This window comes from Macaca fascicularis, chromosome 12 (genome assembly GCF_037993035.2).
Source record: "Macaca fascicularis isolate 582-1 chromosome 12, T2T-MFA8v1.1".
Classification (NCBI taxonomy): Eukaryota; Metazoa; Chordata; class Mammalia; order Primates; family Cercopithecidae; genus Macaca; species Macaca fascicularis.
This window is the reverse complement of record NC_088386.1, coordinates 47148649-47166634: the sequence shown is the minus strand read 5'-3', so window position 1 is coordinate 47166634 and position 17986 is coordinate 47148649. Positions and strand designations below refer to the sequence as shown.

The window sequence follows — 17986 nt, the reverse complement described above, 5'->3', positions numbered from 1 at the left end:
GCACCCAGCCTCATTTTTGAGTCTTTACTTCAGCAAACATGTAGAAGACTTAGAACTCTCAAAAGTAAGACTATTATAGGCATTGTCTGTGGAGAACTTAGTGAATTGTCTTAGTCCTCTGTCAGTTTTTATATGTAAATGTCAGCATCTGATTTTCTCCCCCAAATTTAGACTCTGTACAAACTTGCTCATGAAGAAGCAAAGAAGGAAGGCTATGACTTGCGAAGCGATGCCATCCCCATCGTGGCGGCCAAGGCCTCCAGGGACATCATCAGTGATGTGAGTTGTCAATGCCATTCTGAGTTTGTGATCAATCTAATGTGGCATTTTCACTGAACTAAATCTTAGAAAAGAACTTTTCCTGGATCTTTGAAAACATATCCTGATATATTTGTGTGGGATATTTCAAAACCTCAGTTTTAAGGGAAATGAAAATCTTGATGTTTATAAGAGGGGTCTGTAACCTGTAGGACACAGCATCTTTGGTGAAAACTGGTCAACCAAGCATAGAGAAAGATTCATTCACGTGGACACTGTTAGAGTGAAGCTGCAGGCTTAGAGATGCTTAGGTAAGAATTATCACCAGGCTTATAGAAAAGCTTATAGAAAATATAACTCATAAACTTAGGTTCTGCCAGTGAGATTCAGGGCCTGGCTTTATGTAACATTTGAATAGATAGTATTTGAAAACACATGTGGTGCTTGCTATTGAAATTCGCCCTTATGAAAAGAAGGCAGTTGATCAGTACCAGAGGTGACTACTGACCTAAGGTCACACTCTTTTTTTTTTTTTTTTTTTTTTTTGAGACAGAGTTTTGCTCTTGTTGCCCAGGCTGGAGTGCAATGGCACGATCTTGGCTCACTGCAACCTCCGCACCCGGGGTTCAAGCGATTCTCCTGCTTCAGCCTCCCGAGTAGCTGGGATTACAAGCACTCACCACCACGCCCAGCTAATTTTTTGTATTTTTAGTAGAGATGGGGTTTCACCATATTGGCCAGGCTGGTCTCAAATTCCTGACCTCAGGTGGTCCACCTGCCTCAGCCTCCCAAAGTGCTGGTTTTACAAGCGTGAGCCACCACACCTAGCCAAGGTCACACTCTTAACAATAGCTCCTAGCCATTTATTGTGCCACCCAGAGTAAAACTGTCATCCTTTTCTGGTGCCTCAGGGATTCTTGAGGAACAAATGACTGCTCTAAAAATCAAGGCCCACTTGCTGTCCTTTATATTGGAATCATATGTTAGTGACTCAACTTTATGTATGTTGGATCCTCCCAGCAAATGGACTTATGCCAACAATAATAAATAATGAGATAATAATAACCAAGAAGTATTGAGAACTCTTTGCTAAGAGCTTTACATGCATTGTCTCACTTACTCTTCATAACTGCCCTAGGATGTAGATATCATCATTATCCCCATTTTGTGGATTATTTAAGCAACTTGCCTAAAATCAAACTCCTAGTGAGTGGGGGAGTTGAGACTCTGAACAATCTCATTCCTTTCCACTGTACCATATTGCGTTTTGCTGACTCACCTACACTTTCTCAGTCAGCTGTCTTTGAGACTAGAAGCATGTATGTTGGATAACTGCCTTAGATTCCAGAATGAAGTCATTGGACATGAATAATAAAAACATTGTCAGCACATGTGAGGCTAGAACCCATGACCTTATTAAGAGCATGATCTAACCAGTTGGGTTGCTGTGTCAGTTTTACAAATACAATCAGTTTTCAAAATGATGCCAAAAGCTTGCCACTGCCATTGAATGCATGAATCCAGTAAAAAATAATAATAATAAAATATTCTTCTTTGGTGCTACTACAGGTGGTCCTTGCAGGAATCAGTCCCTCATTTTACTGTTTATTAAAGACACTATTCCACCAAGTGCACCCTCTTCCTGACATGCTTTTAGTGCATAGAATCCAATTCTACAGGTTCCCTGCTTCAAATCTTCTCTCCCTGACTTCCACAGGTGACCTTTTCCCCACATATTCACTTCCTGTTTTCAGAGGTATCCCTTCGTACTAGGCTGTAGGTGACTTGGGGTATACGCTACAATTACATGAATTCCATCTATTTTTCTACCTCCATAAAGGCTTCCAGGATGAAGGCCAGGATACTGGCTTGAGTTAGTGCTTATTAACGAAAGTCAGTTGAACTATGATGTAAGCAAGTTGATTTTGCACAGATTTGTGGCCTCTAAAGGGTTACAAAAAAAAACCTGATTTGTGCATTTTCATTTTAGTACAAATATAAAGATGGTTACCGGAAGCAACTTGGCCACCACATTGGAGCCCGGAACATTGAAGATGACCCCAAGATGATGTGGTCCATGCATGTGGCCAAGATCCAGAGTGACAGGGAATATAAAAAGGACTTTGAGAAGTGGAAGACGAAGTTCAGCAGCCCAGTGGACATGCTGGGGGTGGTGTTGGCCAAGAAGTGCCAGACCTTAGTCAGCGACGTGGACTACAAGAACTACCTGCACGAGTGGACGTGCCTGCCCGACCAGAGCGACGTCATCCATGCTCGGCAGGCCTATGACCTCCAGAGTGACGTGAGTACAGCATCTATAAATGGAGCTATGCATAGAAATAATTTAAACTATGTGAAAATTATCCTTTATATATAATCCATTGAATTACTCAAGTTAAGATTGATTGGTCCATGAATAAGATTTAAATCAGAATACAATTTTATTGCTTTCATATGAATACATTAATAGACTTCATAAGAAAGTAAAATTTACAAAGTAGACTTGGTCTTATAAAAAAACAAAATGGGAATTAAGTAACATTAGAATTCAGGGTCCGCTAGAGGGAGACATTTTATTCTTTTAAGGAAGGAAGAAATCTTTTTACTTCAAAAAATTACCGTGGAATTTGTTTTTGGCTTCTTTTGCAAAACAAAGAATTATTGAATTCTAATGCCTACTGCCACACTAAATATTATGCTTGTGAAATAGAAGAAGTCTGTGGGTCTGTACACTTCCGGACTGTTTCACAGACACTTCTGCTTAGCCTGGCTCTCTGGAGAGGAGCCATGTGGTAATGACAGAACCTACTACCTATTGGAAGCAGATGCACTGTCTCAAATCTGGATATGAGAGGCACATTTCCTGCACTATGTATTTTATAAACTTTGAAGGAATTGAAGCACCGGCAAGTTTTGGAGACTAAAACGAATTCGTAATAATGATACATTAATTGGTTGTTCCTAAAAACTTACAGCCTACCTGAGAAAACTCCCACGTCTGTTCTGTAGCTTTTGACATACAGAACTCTGTGTTTTGCAATTCTTTCCAAAAAGAAAGGCTTTGCCTGCACAGAAAAGATAGTTTAAAAGGGTTGATGTCACCCATACAACGACAACATTGACAGATTGCTTACCATCTGTCTATTTGTTGGACACCTTCTCTGGATTGCCTTCCTCACCCTGTGATATGACCTTCATAATGTGGGAAGTATTTGAAAGTTAAAAAGCATTCCAGAGGTATAAACTGTTACTGTTTTAATTTTTTTCCTTTCTTTTTTTGAGACAGAGTCTCCCTCTGTCGCCCAGGCTGGAGTGCAGTGGCACGATCTCGGATAACTGCAACCTCTGCTTCCTGGGTTTAAGTGATTCTCATACTTCAACCTCCCTGTAGCTGGAATTACAGGCTGCCGCTGCCACGCCCCACTAATTTTTTGTATTTTTAGTGGAGATGGGGTTTCGCCATGTTGGCCAGGCTGGTCTCGAACTCCTGACCTCAGGTGATCCGCCCTGCTCAGCATTCCAGTGCGGGAATTACATGCGTGGGCCACCGCGCCCATCCTGTTTTCATTCTCGCTATTGTTATTTGTGGGGCAATAACTAGTCAGCACAGGCCAATTCTAATAGTTTTTTTGTCTAGACTACAAAATATGGGTTTTTTATTTTCTACTTAGTTGCTGTGACAGGTGAAATCTTTCTAATGAGCCAAGCAAAGATCCAATACTATGATTGTGAAGTAGTTGTGAATACTTAATAGATACATAAAAATCTTTAGCAAAAAAAGTTTTAAAATGAAGTGAGAAATAAAAATATGGCAATATGATTTTATTTAGGTGTCTGTGCTTCCATCCTGAGGACTTGTTGAGGAAGAGACTGGGGCCCTGCACAATGAAATTGTTCATTTAATAAATAAGCAATTAAATTTTATTGCCCTGAATCTTGGACAGCGTTACAGCTGTTGAAGATCTCGGCTTCAGAGTTCTACATCACTATTATATTTTAACTGTGTTTTTAAAGGCATTACAGATATTTTGAAATATATGGACGAATACATTGAAGGCAATAAGAATCCAACACAATCCAACCACTAGAAAAACCCACTCTTATTCGTGTAATTTATCTACCCACATTGTTTTATGTGCTACTTTAAAATTTCATATTGTTTTAATGACGTTTCTACATGTCATCAATATTCTTAAACAGTGAAGGTTTTAATGGCTTCAGAGTGTTCCATTTGCCTAGGCCTAAAATCAATTCACTAAGGGCCTGTTGTTGGGCATGTGTGTGGTTTCTGTCACTCCAGGTTGGTATTCTTCCCTGCATAGGGATATTATAATTATGATAGTGTTCACTGAACCAACTGACAGAAGATATTCCTTGGGATCACTCCTCTCCTAATAACCTGAAATATTTGATAACTTTTTATTATGACTAGAAGAGATTTCTGGGTCATTTTTGAGCATAATTCCTTAGTTTGCCTTATACAATGAGCTTGTTTTCAATGATCAGAAAACAGAATTGCACTTTATTACTGATTCTATTTGCATATTTACCCTAAATATTGTGGTCTTGATGACGAGTTTTTGCCTTTTTTCCTCTTCTCAGAATATTTATAAGTCAGATCTCCAGTGGCTGAGAGGCATTGGCTGGGTCCCCATTGGGTCTGTGGATGTGGTCAAGTGCAAGAGGGCTGCCGAAATACTGAGCGATAACATCTACCGCCAGCCTCCGGACAAGCTGAAATTTACCAGTGTGACTGATTCTCTGGAGCAGGTGCTGGCCAAGAACAATGCCCTCAACATGAACAAGGTGAGCCCCAGTTGCCTCAAGCTTCTCCAAGATGCCAGAAGATGTCATTATATTTTAATGACTAATGGAGCCAAAATTATCTATGAAGGCGTGGGGTCACATTTACCTTCTAAATTACATGCTTGAAATCCTCTAAATAATTTTGATTATTCCCAGTTTCAATCTTGATAACTAGTAATAAGACTCACACTTCCAGCAGAATACTTCATATTCAAGTCTGGCTTATTTTTCCTAATTAGGTCAGTAATAATAGTTTTAAATGAACTTTTTGTCATTTCTATTTCAAATGATTTTTAATCAACATCTTATCTTCTTCAATAGCGTTTATACACGGAGGCCTGGGACAAAGACAAGACGCAGATCCACATAATGCCTGACACACCAGAGATTATGTTGGCAAGGCAGAACAAAATCAACTACAGTGAGGTAGGGGCCAGAATCTGTGGTGCTATATTGTGGTGGTGTTGTCTGTACTTAGTTTTGTGGAGATTCTTGAGCCTCAGCTGTCATGGTGCATGCGGCTCTTTGATTTCACACTCCGCCCATCCAACCTTTCATCTCTGTGTTAAATATTACATTTGATGGGATTCCACTGGCAAACTGAAGTCATATTGTCTTTTCTGTTCATGGCGATTTCCAAAGTGAGTCAGTGGGACTGAGTAGTATTTTAGACATTTCAGAGGATTGTTAGATAAAATACTGGCCCATTATTTCTGCCAAAATATACATGCCCACTAATTCCATCCCTACCAATTAGATACATCAGTAAATCACTGCACCTCCCCAGGGCAGAGAGAGTAAAGGGACAGAAAAGGCCGCAGTTAAAATAACTGAGCTTTGTCTATAGAAAGAAAACCTTAGGCATGAGGAAGAAGTGTTCTCCATTAACAACATTGATTACTGACTTTTTTAAAAGTAAAATGCAATTTTATAGACACATGGTTTACTAATATGATACACCCAAAATTTAGAAAGTTGCGATTATAGTTGTTAACTACATTTTGTTATATTTTAATTTTTCTTATTTGTCTTTTAAACATTATAAAATATTACATGATTGTCGTACAAATTGTAGGTAATAAAAATGAATAAAAATATGTTTACATACATATAAATAGTTATTAAACATTGTTCTGCCATTTTTTTTCACTTAGTGGTATGTATAGATTGCTGCTTTGCTCATCAATCTGTATTACTAGATTGTGTTAATCTATGCTGATATGTATAGCATGTTGATCTATGTATAGCATATTAATCTATAATGATATATAATAGGTTAATATATCAATATATACTAATGTTCATTGATATACCCCATTTATTTCTAATGCTATATAGTATTTTTGGTAGAGTATAATTTATTTGCTTTCCACTGTTGCCAGAAACTTGAATTGTCTCCAGTTCCTATCCTTTTCTAAATTTTAGGATATAACTCACTTAATAATCTCTGAATGGTTAATGTCAAACCTTTTGCTTTAACTCTGGCTTTCTTTGTGTAGACTCTATACAAACTTGCCAATGAAGAAGCAAAAAAGAAAGGCTACGACTTGCGAAGTGATGCCATCCCCATTGTGGCTGCCAAGGCCTCCAGGGACATTATCAGTGATGTGAGTAACAGCACCCTGGATATTTACATGGATGCATGAAGTGGGGAGGCAGGATTATTAGTATTATAGCATTTGGCAGCCAGTTTAAGCACATTTATTGGCTTATTTTTCTAAATCAAATAAATGTTTTTCGTTTGAAAAAACTCATATTTTAAGCTTCAGAAGACTTCAGTATCTACGTCCAAGGTAGGAAGGGGTAACCTAAACCAGTATACTTCAATCCACTATAAAATTGGGTGTGATTCTACAATTTTTCATATCTACAATTATGAGAAATTCATCTCCATATTTTGAGCAGGGAGCCTCACAGAAAATAGAAAATGGCAGAAGAGGTGTTAAAAAATAACTTAGTTACATGTATTTGTTCAACATCAGAAAAAGAGCTGATAGAACCAAGTCTAGGAAAATCCACCTTTCCCCAAATCTGCTCTGTGTTTTTGCCAACTCATTTTTTTTTTTTTTTGGAAAATTATTTTACATGCTTCCTTCTGAGTTCTTTTAAAATGAAAACAGAAAGACAAAGAGGAAAACAAGAAAATGGTGAACCTAATTTCCCCTCCTACCATCTCTGAAAGAGGTGGGTTCTTTGGTGGAAAATTCAGACTTCTTCTTCTTCTTCTTCTTCTTCTTCTTCTTCTTCTTCTTCCTTCTTCCTTCTTCCTTCTTCCTTCTTCCTTCTTCCTTCTTCCTTCTTCCTTCTTCCTTCTTTTTGTTTTTTTGTTTGTTTGAGACAGAGTCTCAGAGTCTCACTCTTGTTGCCCAGGCTGGAGCACAATGGTGTGATCTTGGCTCACTGCAACCTCCACCTCCCGGGTTCAAGCGATTCTCCTGCCTCAGACTCCCAAATAGCTGGGATTACAGGCACCCGCCACCATACTTGGCTAATTTAGTATTTTTTGTATTTTTAGTAGAGACAGGGTTTCACCATGTTGGCTAGGCTGGTCTCAAACTCCTGACCTCAGGTGATCTGCCTGCCTCGGCCTCCCAAAGTGCTGGGGATTACAGGCATGAGCCACTGTACCCAGCTGAAAATTCAGACTTCTGTAAATACTTGTTAGGATTGGTGTGGTGCATTGTCTGAAATAGAGAGAAAATATCCAGTTAGCCCTTACCACCACCACCAACAACAAAATGCTTTTTCGTAGATATATATTCCATTTTCTCACTTGAGGAATCCCAAACAAACCTCAGTCAAATTTGATCTCCAACAGAGCAGGGCTTATAGGATGGAAACATAATCCAGACTATTTCAGGGAGTCAAGTGCACCAGCAGAGCGGGATTTGGGAAGGAGTGTGGATGTGTTGAATGGAGGGATAAAATGGTATCTGTGGACTCAGGAATAGCAGTCCCAAAATCACATGTAAAATTTCTGGGTTCGTGATTTCATGGGCCCAAGATGAAGAAACGGCAGTACACAGCACCGAATGATCTTCTGGAAGTGTTGCTTCCTTTATTTTCAGAAACTTAACGTCTACAAGCCATAGGACCATGTAGTTTGGCCTGTCTTCCCACTGGACTATTCCCATTAGACTGTTACTGTTAGATTATTTATGAGGCTTCCCATTAGACTACTGCCCATTAGATTAGTGCTGTAGAGTCTAATAAGAATTTAGGAGAGGAGATAAACTGATACTCAGATTCTTTCATTTCTCTGCAAGAATTAGCAATTTTAAAATAATAAAGTTTTAAATTAATGAGACTTCTAAGCTTTTCTATTCATTTTTATTTTTGAAATGATCACCTTTATTTCAGTACAAATACAAAGATGGTTACCGCAAGCAGCTCGGCCACCACATTGGAGCCCGGAACATTGAAGATGACCCCAAGATGATGTGGTCCATGCACGTGGCCAAGATCCAGAGTGACAGGGAGTACAAGAAGGACTTTGAGAAGTGGAAGACCAAGTTTAGCAGCCCAGTGGACATGCTGGGGGTGGTGTTGGCCAAGAAGTGCCAGACTTTAGTCAGCGACGTGGACTACAAGAACTACCTGCACCAGTGGACGTGCCTGCCCGACCAGAATGATGTCATGCATGCTCGGCAGGCCTATGACCTCCAGAGCGATGTGAGTAATTAAGATCCATGGTAACTGTGCTCATAATAGTAATTCACAGAAATACTGAGACAGTGGTCTAGGATTAGGTAGAACCCTCAGAAGGGATGGCATTTCTTCTCTCTGCTCATTTTTTAGGCATCTCTTCCCCTTACTTTTTTTGGAGAGAAAGAAAGTAATACCTGAAACTATATTCAATTTGGCCTTCATATATTGAAGGACATATACATGAAGTTTGACTATCCAAGCTTTCTAGTGTTATTTTTTTATTTTTGAAATCATGTTAGAACAACTTCAGTAATACTCGCTTTTGTGTTTAATCTCTCCAGAACATTTACAAATCTGATCTCCAGTGGCTGAGAGGCATTGGCTGGGTCCCCATTGGGTCTGTGGATGTGGTCAAGTGCAAGAGAGCTGCCGAAATACTGAGCGATAACATCTACCGCCAGCCTCCGGACAAGCTGAAATTTACCAGTGTGACTGATTCTCTGGAGCAGGTGCTGGCCAAGAACAACGCCCTCAACATGAACAAGGTGAGCCCCCAATTTGTAGGAAAATAAGACAGGGCTGTATGTCATTTAAGATACCTATTGTTAATTAAGTTAGTCTCTTTTTTTAAATCCCATTAAATTGCTATCCAGTGTATAGTGATTCAGTTGAATTCTCTATTCTGTTAGGTAACAATATATGGGAGCATTTCTGCTTTGACATCTCTTGTGAAATAGCCAGAGTTAAGAATGGGACGGCTATTTTGCGTTCAAATTGTTTGAAGTCTATGAGTTAGTTATACATGGTTTGATATGAAGGTTTCTTTCTTGCTGAGTACACATTTAGGTAAGCACAGAACAAACAAGAAAGATGCAAGCCGGGCATTGTGGCTCACACCTGTAATCTCAACACTTTTGGGAGGCTGAAGTGGGCAGATCACTTGAGCTCAGCAGTTTGAGATTAGCCTGGGCAGCATGTGGAAACCCTGTCTCTACAAAAAATACAAAAATTACCCAGGTGTGGTGATGCACACCTGTAGTCTTAGGTACTTGGGAGGCTGAGGTGGGAGGATCACCTGAGTCTGGAGAGGATCACCTGAGCCTGGAGAGGTTGAGCAGTGAGCCGTGACTGTGCCACTGCATTTCAGCCTGGCAACAGAGTGAAACTCTGTCTCATTAAAAAAAAAAAAAAAAAAAAAAGAAAGATGCAAATCTTCATAACATTTATCAAAAAGAAATCTAAAGCTAGCACATACAGGTACATTTGCAGCTAATAAACTAACAACAAACAGCATCAAATAAAATCGTGGGAAAGATTTGTTAATATAACCATAGTACAGATATGGATATGAATATATGCTTGGGAAATACTTGCTTTTTATTTAATTGGGGTGGCAGTGACCTGGTTACCAAACACACATACGCAGGTGTGTATATGTGTGTGTGTGTGTTTGATTATATATATATATATAATTTTTTCCTTTCACATCTTAGTATACATTTATATTTTGTTACAGTAAATATCTTGTAAAATCAAAGAGGTTGAAAGAATGTTAACATACAGCACATGGAACAGACAAGAAAGCTGGCTCTCAACTTTTTCATGGTTTCTTCATTGAAAACTTCTGTTTACAGCAAACTGTTTTTCTAATTCCTTAATCTTTTTATCCTTCACAGCGCTTATACACAGAAGCCTGGGACAAAGACAAGACCCAAGTGCATATTATGCCTGATACACCTGAAATCATGTTGGCAAGACAAAATAAAATAAATTACAGTGAGGTAAGATCATTTGTTTTATTTCTTTGGTCTGGCCACATTGATTTTTGCTGATGTAGAAATGCCAGAATTATAAAATTAATCCTCACGTAAGCCAGTTAGCTTAGTTGGCTTTTTATGCCATTTACCCTACCTTGAATATACATATCATTGTATTTAAGAATAGGTAGATAGAAAGGTAGGTAGATTAGACAGACAGACAGATAGACACAAAAATATCTTCATTTCGGGAGGGAAAAAATATCTCAAGTCAACTATTAATGACTAAACATAATTTTCATTAAAAATAATTGCTATTAATCAAATTAGCACTTGCTTCAAAATTTGTGCAGTTTCTTTTCTTCAATTACCTCATCTGTAAAATAGGATTAAAATGCTTATCTTAAAGAATGTTTAAATAATGACTAAATAAGGTAAAATATTTAACATGCCCAGTGTGGAGCCTGGTGCAAAGTATTTGTTTAATAAACTTTAATGTCTCTCCTTTACACTCAAGTCACCATGAAAATTAGATGTATTTAATGTGCTCAAAATAACTTGAGCTTTATTTACAAGAACTGAAATGAGAATTCTTAAATTCACCCATTTCAAATTGCCTGAGAACAATAAAATACATTCTTTTATGCACTATCTTCAGCCTTGCTAAACTTGTCATTGCATATCTTTGCAGTCCAGAAATACCGCTGCATAAATAGCTTCTTGCTCAATTGTTCTTGCCAAAGTCAAAAAATTATATGGCTGATTCAAGAAGAATACTAATTTCTTAAACATGTTTATGTGTCTTCTTCTTTTTTTTTTTTTTTAGAATAAAAGGAAGGCAGAGTCTTCTTCAGTTTGAGAGCACTGAAAAATTTAAGTACTAATTTAAATTAGTACTTAAATGATGACCAGATTTATTATTTTACCCATATTAATTACTTTTGCCTATAATAATGTAGCCTTAAAGAGGAGGCATGCTTATATCAAATAATCATGACCAGTAAAATGAAGAGGGTATGATTTCACTTTCTCCAGCATTATAAAACAGACGAAAGGACAAACCTGATTATAAATATTTGATTGGCCTTGGCTTCAGTCACTTTTGAATGGGACATTTTCTCTTGGCCACAGAGCTTCTCAGTTGGATTATCTTCCCCTAGGAGGTTTATTTTATCCAAGGTAGATGAAGTTAGTTTCTATTCCAGATTATAATGAAGCTCTTAAGCCTCTCTCATTTGTTTACATTAGTGGAATTGAGGTAGTTTTTTTTTTTTCAGACTGCTGCAAGGATATTGGACTATTTTTTAATTCTAAAATTTTCAGCTGGATTTACTTTCTTTAAAATTGCATGATCATGCATTGAAGGCTCTGACTTCACCGCAGTGCAATATATTAATGTAGCAAAATTGCACTCATCCCCCATGAATACATACAAATAAATAAAAATAAAATTGCATGATCATGTTGATTCCCTGAGGGATCTAAGATCACATTTCAGAATGACCCACTAGAATTTCTTCTCAACCCATTGCCCGTGATACCTTCATTCCATAAATGTAAAACAAAACAAACACATCTATTTTTTCCTCTCAAATTCTCATTTACCTATTCTAGTTTTCTTAAGTAACAAGCTTTAAAATACATCCTTGATGATAGATAAAAGTGTTCTCTCCTTTGAAGCGCTGCATCTTTTTTAAATGTTGAAAGAATTAAAGAACTCTATTTTTTTGTCCTGAAGCCATGAGATGATTGAAGCACTTTTTTTCCCACTTACACCATTTTTAAAATGTGAGCATTTATTCTTTAAAAACATAATAAATGAAGTATTTGACCTTCCAGTTTCAAAAGAAACATTCCTAGAAATTTTGAAGAAAAACGAATTCCCTCTGGAATTTATCTCAAAGATATTAAATTGATTCTTATTTTTACTTTAGCTTTTTCTTATAAAATCTCATCTTGAAAAGACTGTAAACTGGCACATCTTAATAATCCACTTTATAAACACAATAGTGACCCTCTAAGGTCTTAAGTCATTAAAAATATTAAGAAATATTAAGTGCCTCTGTGACATACTTAAACTCCAGATACTAGTCCAGTATCCTTAATTCAATCTAATCTGAGAATGGGGCATAAAAATGAAGTTTAATTATTTGTATCACGCTTTTTCGGGATTTTCCTTACATTTAAGATTTTGTCTTTACACAGCCTCAACAATGAAAAGTACACTGAACAGCATAAAGTAGAGGGATGATAAAGCCTTACAGAACTGTAAATCATTGTAGTTTTTCCCTTAAAGCCACATATTATTTCTAAATTATTTTCCAGAACTATCTACTGCTACTGTGTCTGCTTTATCTAACTCAGTAAACCTCTTAAAGGAGGAAAGGGGGAAAGTGAAATTAAAGATTAAATTATTCAATCGTAGATTGATCTAAAGACTGCATTTGGATATAGATGAGCTGCTTTCAAACCTCAGCAACCATTCTTGAGGTTACTCAAAGGCTTTCCAAGGGGTGAAGTGGCATGGATCGTTTTAAGTAAATCAGTTAACATGGCTTCAACTTCCATACATGTGCTCTTCTAAATTATCTGCCCAAGAATGCCCCTACAGTTTGAGTGGTGTCCCACTTCTTTCATAGTCACTCTTCTCTCACATTAAAACAAAAAAGGCATGGTTTAAAGGTGAAGAAAGAAACCAGACAACTAAATACTACTCATTCTTTTGTACTGAATTCTGGATAGAAAAGCAACATTGCATAAAGGAAATTATTGGGACATTTGATGAAATTGGAATATTCATTGTATATTTGATAAAAAAGAGAATAGTACTAGACAATAATACTGTATCAATATATTAAATTTCCTGAGTCTGATACATATACTGTGGTTAATTAAAAATATCTTTATTCTTAGGAAATATATGGTAAAGTATTCAAGGATGAAGGCCATGATGTGTACAGTTTTCTCTTAATCAGTTCAACAATTGAAAATAATAATAAGTAAAATGAAGAAATACATAAACACATAAAGAGAAAGAGATACAGAAAGCAAATATGGCAAAAATGTTAACAAATTGGGTAGTTGGTATTCATCGTAGCATTCTTGCAACTTTTCTGTAGGTTTGAAGTTTTGCAAAAGGTGGAAAGTATACATTTTAAAGTATTAAAACATACATTAAAATATTTGACTAAGTATGATAATATAAGGATTTCATTTTTTAAATAAAGAAAAAGAAATAGTAATACTCATCCTAGTAGTTACTGTGGTGCATGTCTGAAAGTATTAAAATGAAACTTTACCAAACATGGCTGGGTGCAGTGGCTCATGCCTGAAATCCCAGCAATTTGGGAGGCTGAGGCAGGAGAGATCACTTGAGTTCAAGAGTTTGAGATTAGCAACACCCATCTCTACTAAAAAATACAAAACTTAGCTGGGCATGGTGGCACACACCTGTAATCCCAGCTACTCTGGTGGCTGAGGCACGAGAATCGTTTGAACCTGGGAGGCAGTGAGCTGAGATTGTGCCACTGCACTCCAGCCTAGGTGACAGAGTGAGACTGTCTCAAAAAACAAAAAACAACAACAACAATTAAAAAAAAGACACACACACAAAACTCTACCAGACAACTTATTTCATGATTGCCCATCAAAACTTTGTAATCAAACCACCATGAGCTCCTACAAGTCTCATTAAGAGATCCAATAAATTTTTATTTTTTATGTTTAAAAATTGTTATCAAACTATATATTTATCTTGTTTTGATTTATTGAATACCAATGTTGGCAATTATGTAAAATTTTTTGTTAAGAGGATACAGAATCAGTCAAAATTTTTATCACTGGTTCACTAAAAGGGCTAAAAGTCATTGTATAGATGATTTGTTCAATGTGTGGTTCTCAAATGACACTTCCATGGAACATTTGTGTTTTGTCTTCTGTACACGTCTGTCCCACCAGAGAAATTGAACAGTGGTGGTGCTTTCTCAATTCACAGAAGAAGTTAATAAATAAAATTTTATCAGTTTTGCAGTTTTGACTCCTAAATCGTTGGTACCTGCTACCCTCATGTCTGCTAACAACTTCCAGCAGTTGATGAAATAATAGGGAGCAAATCAACATGAACAGAGAGATTCAGAAAGAGTGATACATCCTTAGTTCGGCACTAAATTTGATTATGGACACATCCTCTTAGTGGTAGTATTACTATATGTTGTTATATGATACTATTCTCTGCTAGTAAAAATGTTCCCAATTCAAATTTGGAATTAAATAAATCAACATTTCGTGGTTGTTTCATGAAAAGGGCAAATGGTGAACAATCTAAGCACAAAAGCTGTTCATTTAATGTATAACATTTATAAGATTTGTGCAAAGAGAGGTTGTGATGTTAAAACTTGCTGAATGTGAAACTTTCATTTAAATAAATATCCAAGGATAAACAGAAAGTAAGAGTTCTTTTTCTGATTTAAGACTGAACATACTCGTGTAGTTATGAATCCAAAAGTGGACTTCCTCTGACAAAAAATATATTTTTCGAGTGAATGTGAATTCTGTATTTAAAAGCTACTCCTTCTTTCTTCAGAACCTCTATCGTCAGGCCATGGAAGAAGCCAAGAAAGAAGGCTATGACTTGAGAAGTGATGCCATTCCCATCGTGGCTGCCAAGGCCTCTCGAGATATTGCCAGTGATGTAAGAGCTGATCAAGTCCTAACATTTCTTACCATCACGTCAGCCACACAGGGAGTACAGCTGGACGTCTGCATTGGTCATCGTCCACCTTAACTCCCTTCAGTGCATAGGCAAATATATTGAGGCTTGAGATACAGATAACTTGCCCAAGATCACAAGCATCACAGAGGCATAGCCTAGACTGGAATGTGGCTCATTTGACTCCCTATTTTTAGTCTTTGCTCAATAGGAGTGAGTGCCTCGATTAAAGTTAGATGTATGTAAGCTGAGCTACTCAAAACCTCAGGAGCTTCCTTGGAACACATGCAAGGCAAAGATGCCAGAAAAGAAGCAGGCTTAACTGAGTTTGCCCCATCACTTGAAAAAGAACATAGAAGGACAAAGTCTTCTTTCTATGCGGTGCACAGAACCAATATTTCTTTACCCTAAAAATGAAAACATCAGGTCCCTGGACATCTTAAAAATTAATCCAAGAGTAGTAAAATTATTCATTTTTATAGGTTTAAAAAATTTTTAATTCTGGTTAAATATATGTATTTATATATGTATATATTATATATGTATATGTATTTATATATATTATATATATGTATATATAATTTACCATCTTAACCATTTTCAAGTATACTGTTTGGTGGGGTTCAGTATATTCATATTGTTGTACAACAGATTCCCAGAATTTTCATCTTGTAAAACTTAAACTCTCTACCTATTAAATAACAGAAATTGTCCATTTCAAAACTATCCCTCCCAAATCATTTCTGAAGAGGAAATTATTTCTCAGACTATGCTAGAAAATTTTAATGATCCATGTAAACATACGCCCCAGGTGTGTTCTTAAATAGGCTCACTGACATGATGGATTTCTGAGACACTGTCATGGTTTATTACTGTAATTGGACTCTTCAGTATTCACTTTTTATCATTTTTTGCCAACATATGATTCTCTAGCATATATAAAGGAACTACTGTGGGGTTATTCTGTGGAGATGTGCCAATGAGCACAACAGTCCAGTATGCGGCATTACAGCAGCATGACCAGTGAAACTCCTCTGTTGCCTTAAAGATTTCATAGAAAGCACCGCCACAGAAAGAACAACAGGGAATAGCCCTTTGTGCTTCCTTCTTCTTTATTGGATTCTCTCTTTCAGTACAAATACAAAGAAGCATATCGTAAACAGTTGGGTCACCACATCGGCGCCCGAGCAGTACATGATGACCCCAAGATAATGTGGTCCCTCCACATTGCCAAAGTGCAGAGTGACCGTGAGTACAAGAAAGATTTTGAGAAATACAAGACAAGGTTCAGCAGCCCAGTGGACATGCTTGGTATCGTTTTGGCCAAGAAGTGTCAGACCTTGGTTAGCGATGTGGACTATAAACATCCTCTGCATGAATGGATCTGCCTGCCCGACCAGAATGACATCATTCATGCACGGAAAGCCTATGACCTCCAGAGTGATGTGAGTTTCCTTGATGTTAGCTCTGCTTGTTAAAAGTGGATCTGAAACGTGTCTGTGGGTTCTGAATAGTGCCGATGAACTGCAATTTGTTTGTATATTTCAAACAATTTACAATTAAATGTCTGAAAGGAGTTTCCCAATGGAGGTACTACAATTTGTTTTCTCCTCCAAAAGTTCTCTGCACGAGAGGAAATAAAGTAAATATTATCAATTCTAAACAGGTATAAATCTTCCTAGGGATTCAGGCTTCCTTTGTCTGAATCAGATGAAACTTAACCCTTAAAAATATATCACTGCAAACTTTTGGCTAAGGAAGTAAAAAAATGTGTGTGTTTGTTGGCAGACGGTAGTATGGAGATAGTGAGAGGAAAAGCATATTATGCTAAATTACTTTAATTTACATTTTACACTTACTGATGGGGAAATTCTATTTCTTGTGTTTATCAAAACCAGTCATCTAATACTTACCAACATTGAGCATATCTATTGAGAGTAAAATAAAATGAATAATTAGGGAAATGCCAAACATATTTCTACAACATCACATTTCCTTTATACGCTTGAAGTTTTGTGATTTTTGAAGATGGAAATAACAGTGAGAATTTTTTGACTGCAGCACTCACACACCATCAGAGTATGTGGTTTTATTTGGAACTATTAGAGTACATTTTCCAAGGCTAAAAAAGCATACTTCTGTGTAAAAATCTTGTAATACTCTCATAGGCAGGACGATGTCTTTTACTTTAAAAGAAGATCTTTGATCATTCTTGGTGTACTCCTCTGTACCAAAAAAATGCTCAGAAAAAAAATATGCTTAGGATTCAATAATGCGTGTGAGTGAGTGAATTACTATGCTGGGAACCTTAACTATTCATCAGCACTTTTGTGTTTCTCTAGGATAACCCATTTTGTAACTATGAATCTGAAACACTAATTAATAAATGTGTTTGTTATCTGTTGATCTGCAGAATTTGTATAAGTCAGACCTTGAATGGATGAAAGGCATTGGCTGGGTTCCTATTGATTCCTTGGAAGTTGTTAGGGCCAAGAGAGCTGGAGAATTACTTAGTGATACTATCTACCGTCAGCGTCCAGAAACGCTGAAATTTACCAGTATAACAGACACTCCGGAGCAGGTGCTGGCAAAAAACAATGCTTTGAACATGAATAAGGTGAGTCTTCAATCCTCACTGTTAGATATCGAAAGTTACCACGGAACAATTTTAAAATTCTGGCATATTATTGCATTTTAAAGATAATAATAAGAATAATGATACCTTCTTAAACGATTTTTCCACTATAATACCATAGTTACTTAGTGATACTTCAAAATATTAAACCATTGTTAAAAGCACTATGTGCTT

The 17986-nt window shown here is 36.9% G+C and overlaps 1 protein-coding gene across 50 annotated transcripts in view; it reads left to right on the top strand.

The window, feature by feature from the left end:
• Positions 1-17986, top strand: part of NEB (nebulin) — a 225713-nt gene that overhangs the window by 94683 nt on the left and 113044 nt on the right. For all 50 annotated transcript variants that reach the window (XM_005573144.5, XM_045367036.3, XM_065525475.2 and 47 more), the window contains exons 64-74: positions 172-279; positions 2249-2560; positions 4861-5064; positions 5386-5490; positions 6564-6671; positions 8425-8736; positions 9054-9257; positions 10389-10493; positions 15052-15159; positions 16311-16622; positions 17591-17794. In XM_005573144.5, coding sequence (XP_005573201.3) covers positions 172-279; positions 2249-2560; positions 4861-5064; positions 5386-5490; positions 6564-6671; positions 8425-8736; positions 9054-9257; positions 10389-10493; positions 15052-15159; positions 16311-16622; positions 17591-17794 — 2082 coding nt within the window. The remainder of the gene's footprint in view (positions 1-171; positions 280-2248; positions 2561-4860; positions 5065-5385; positions 5491-6563; positions 6672-8424; positions 8737-9053; positions 9258-10388; positions 10494-15051; positions 15160-16310; positions 16623-17590; positions 17795-17986) is intronic.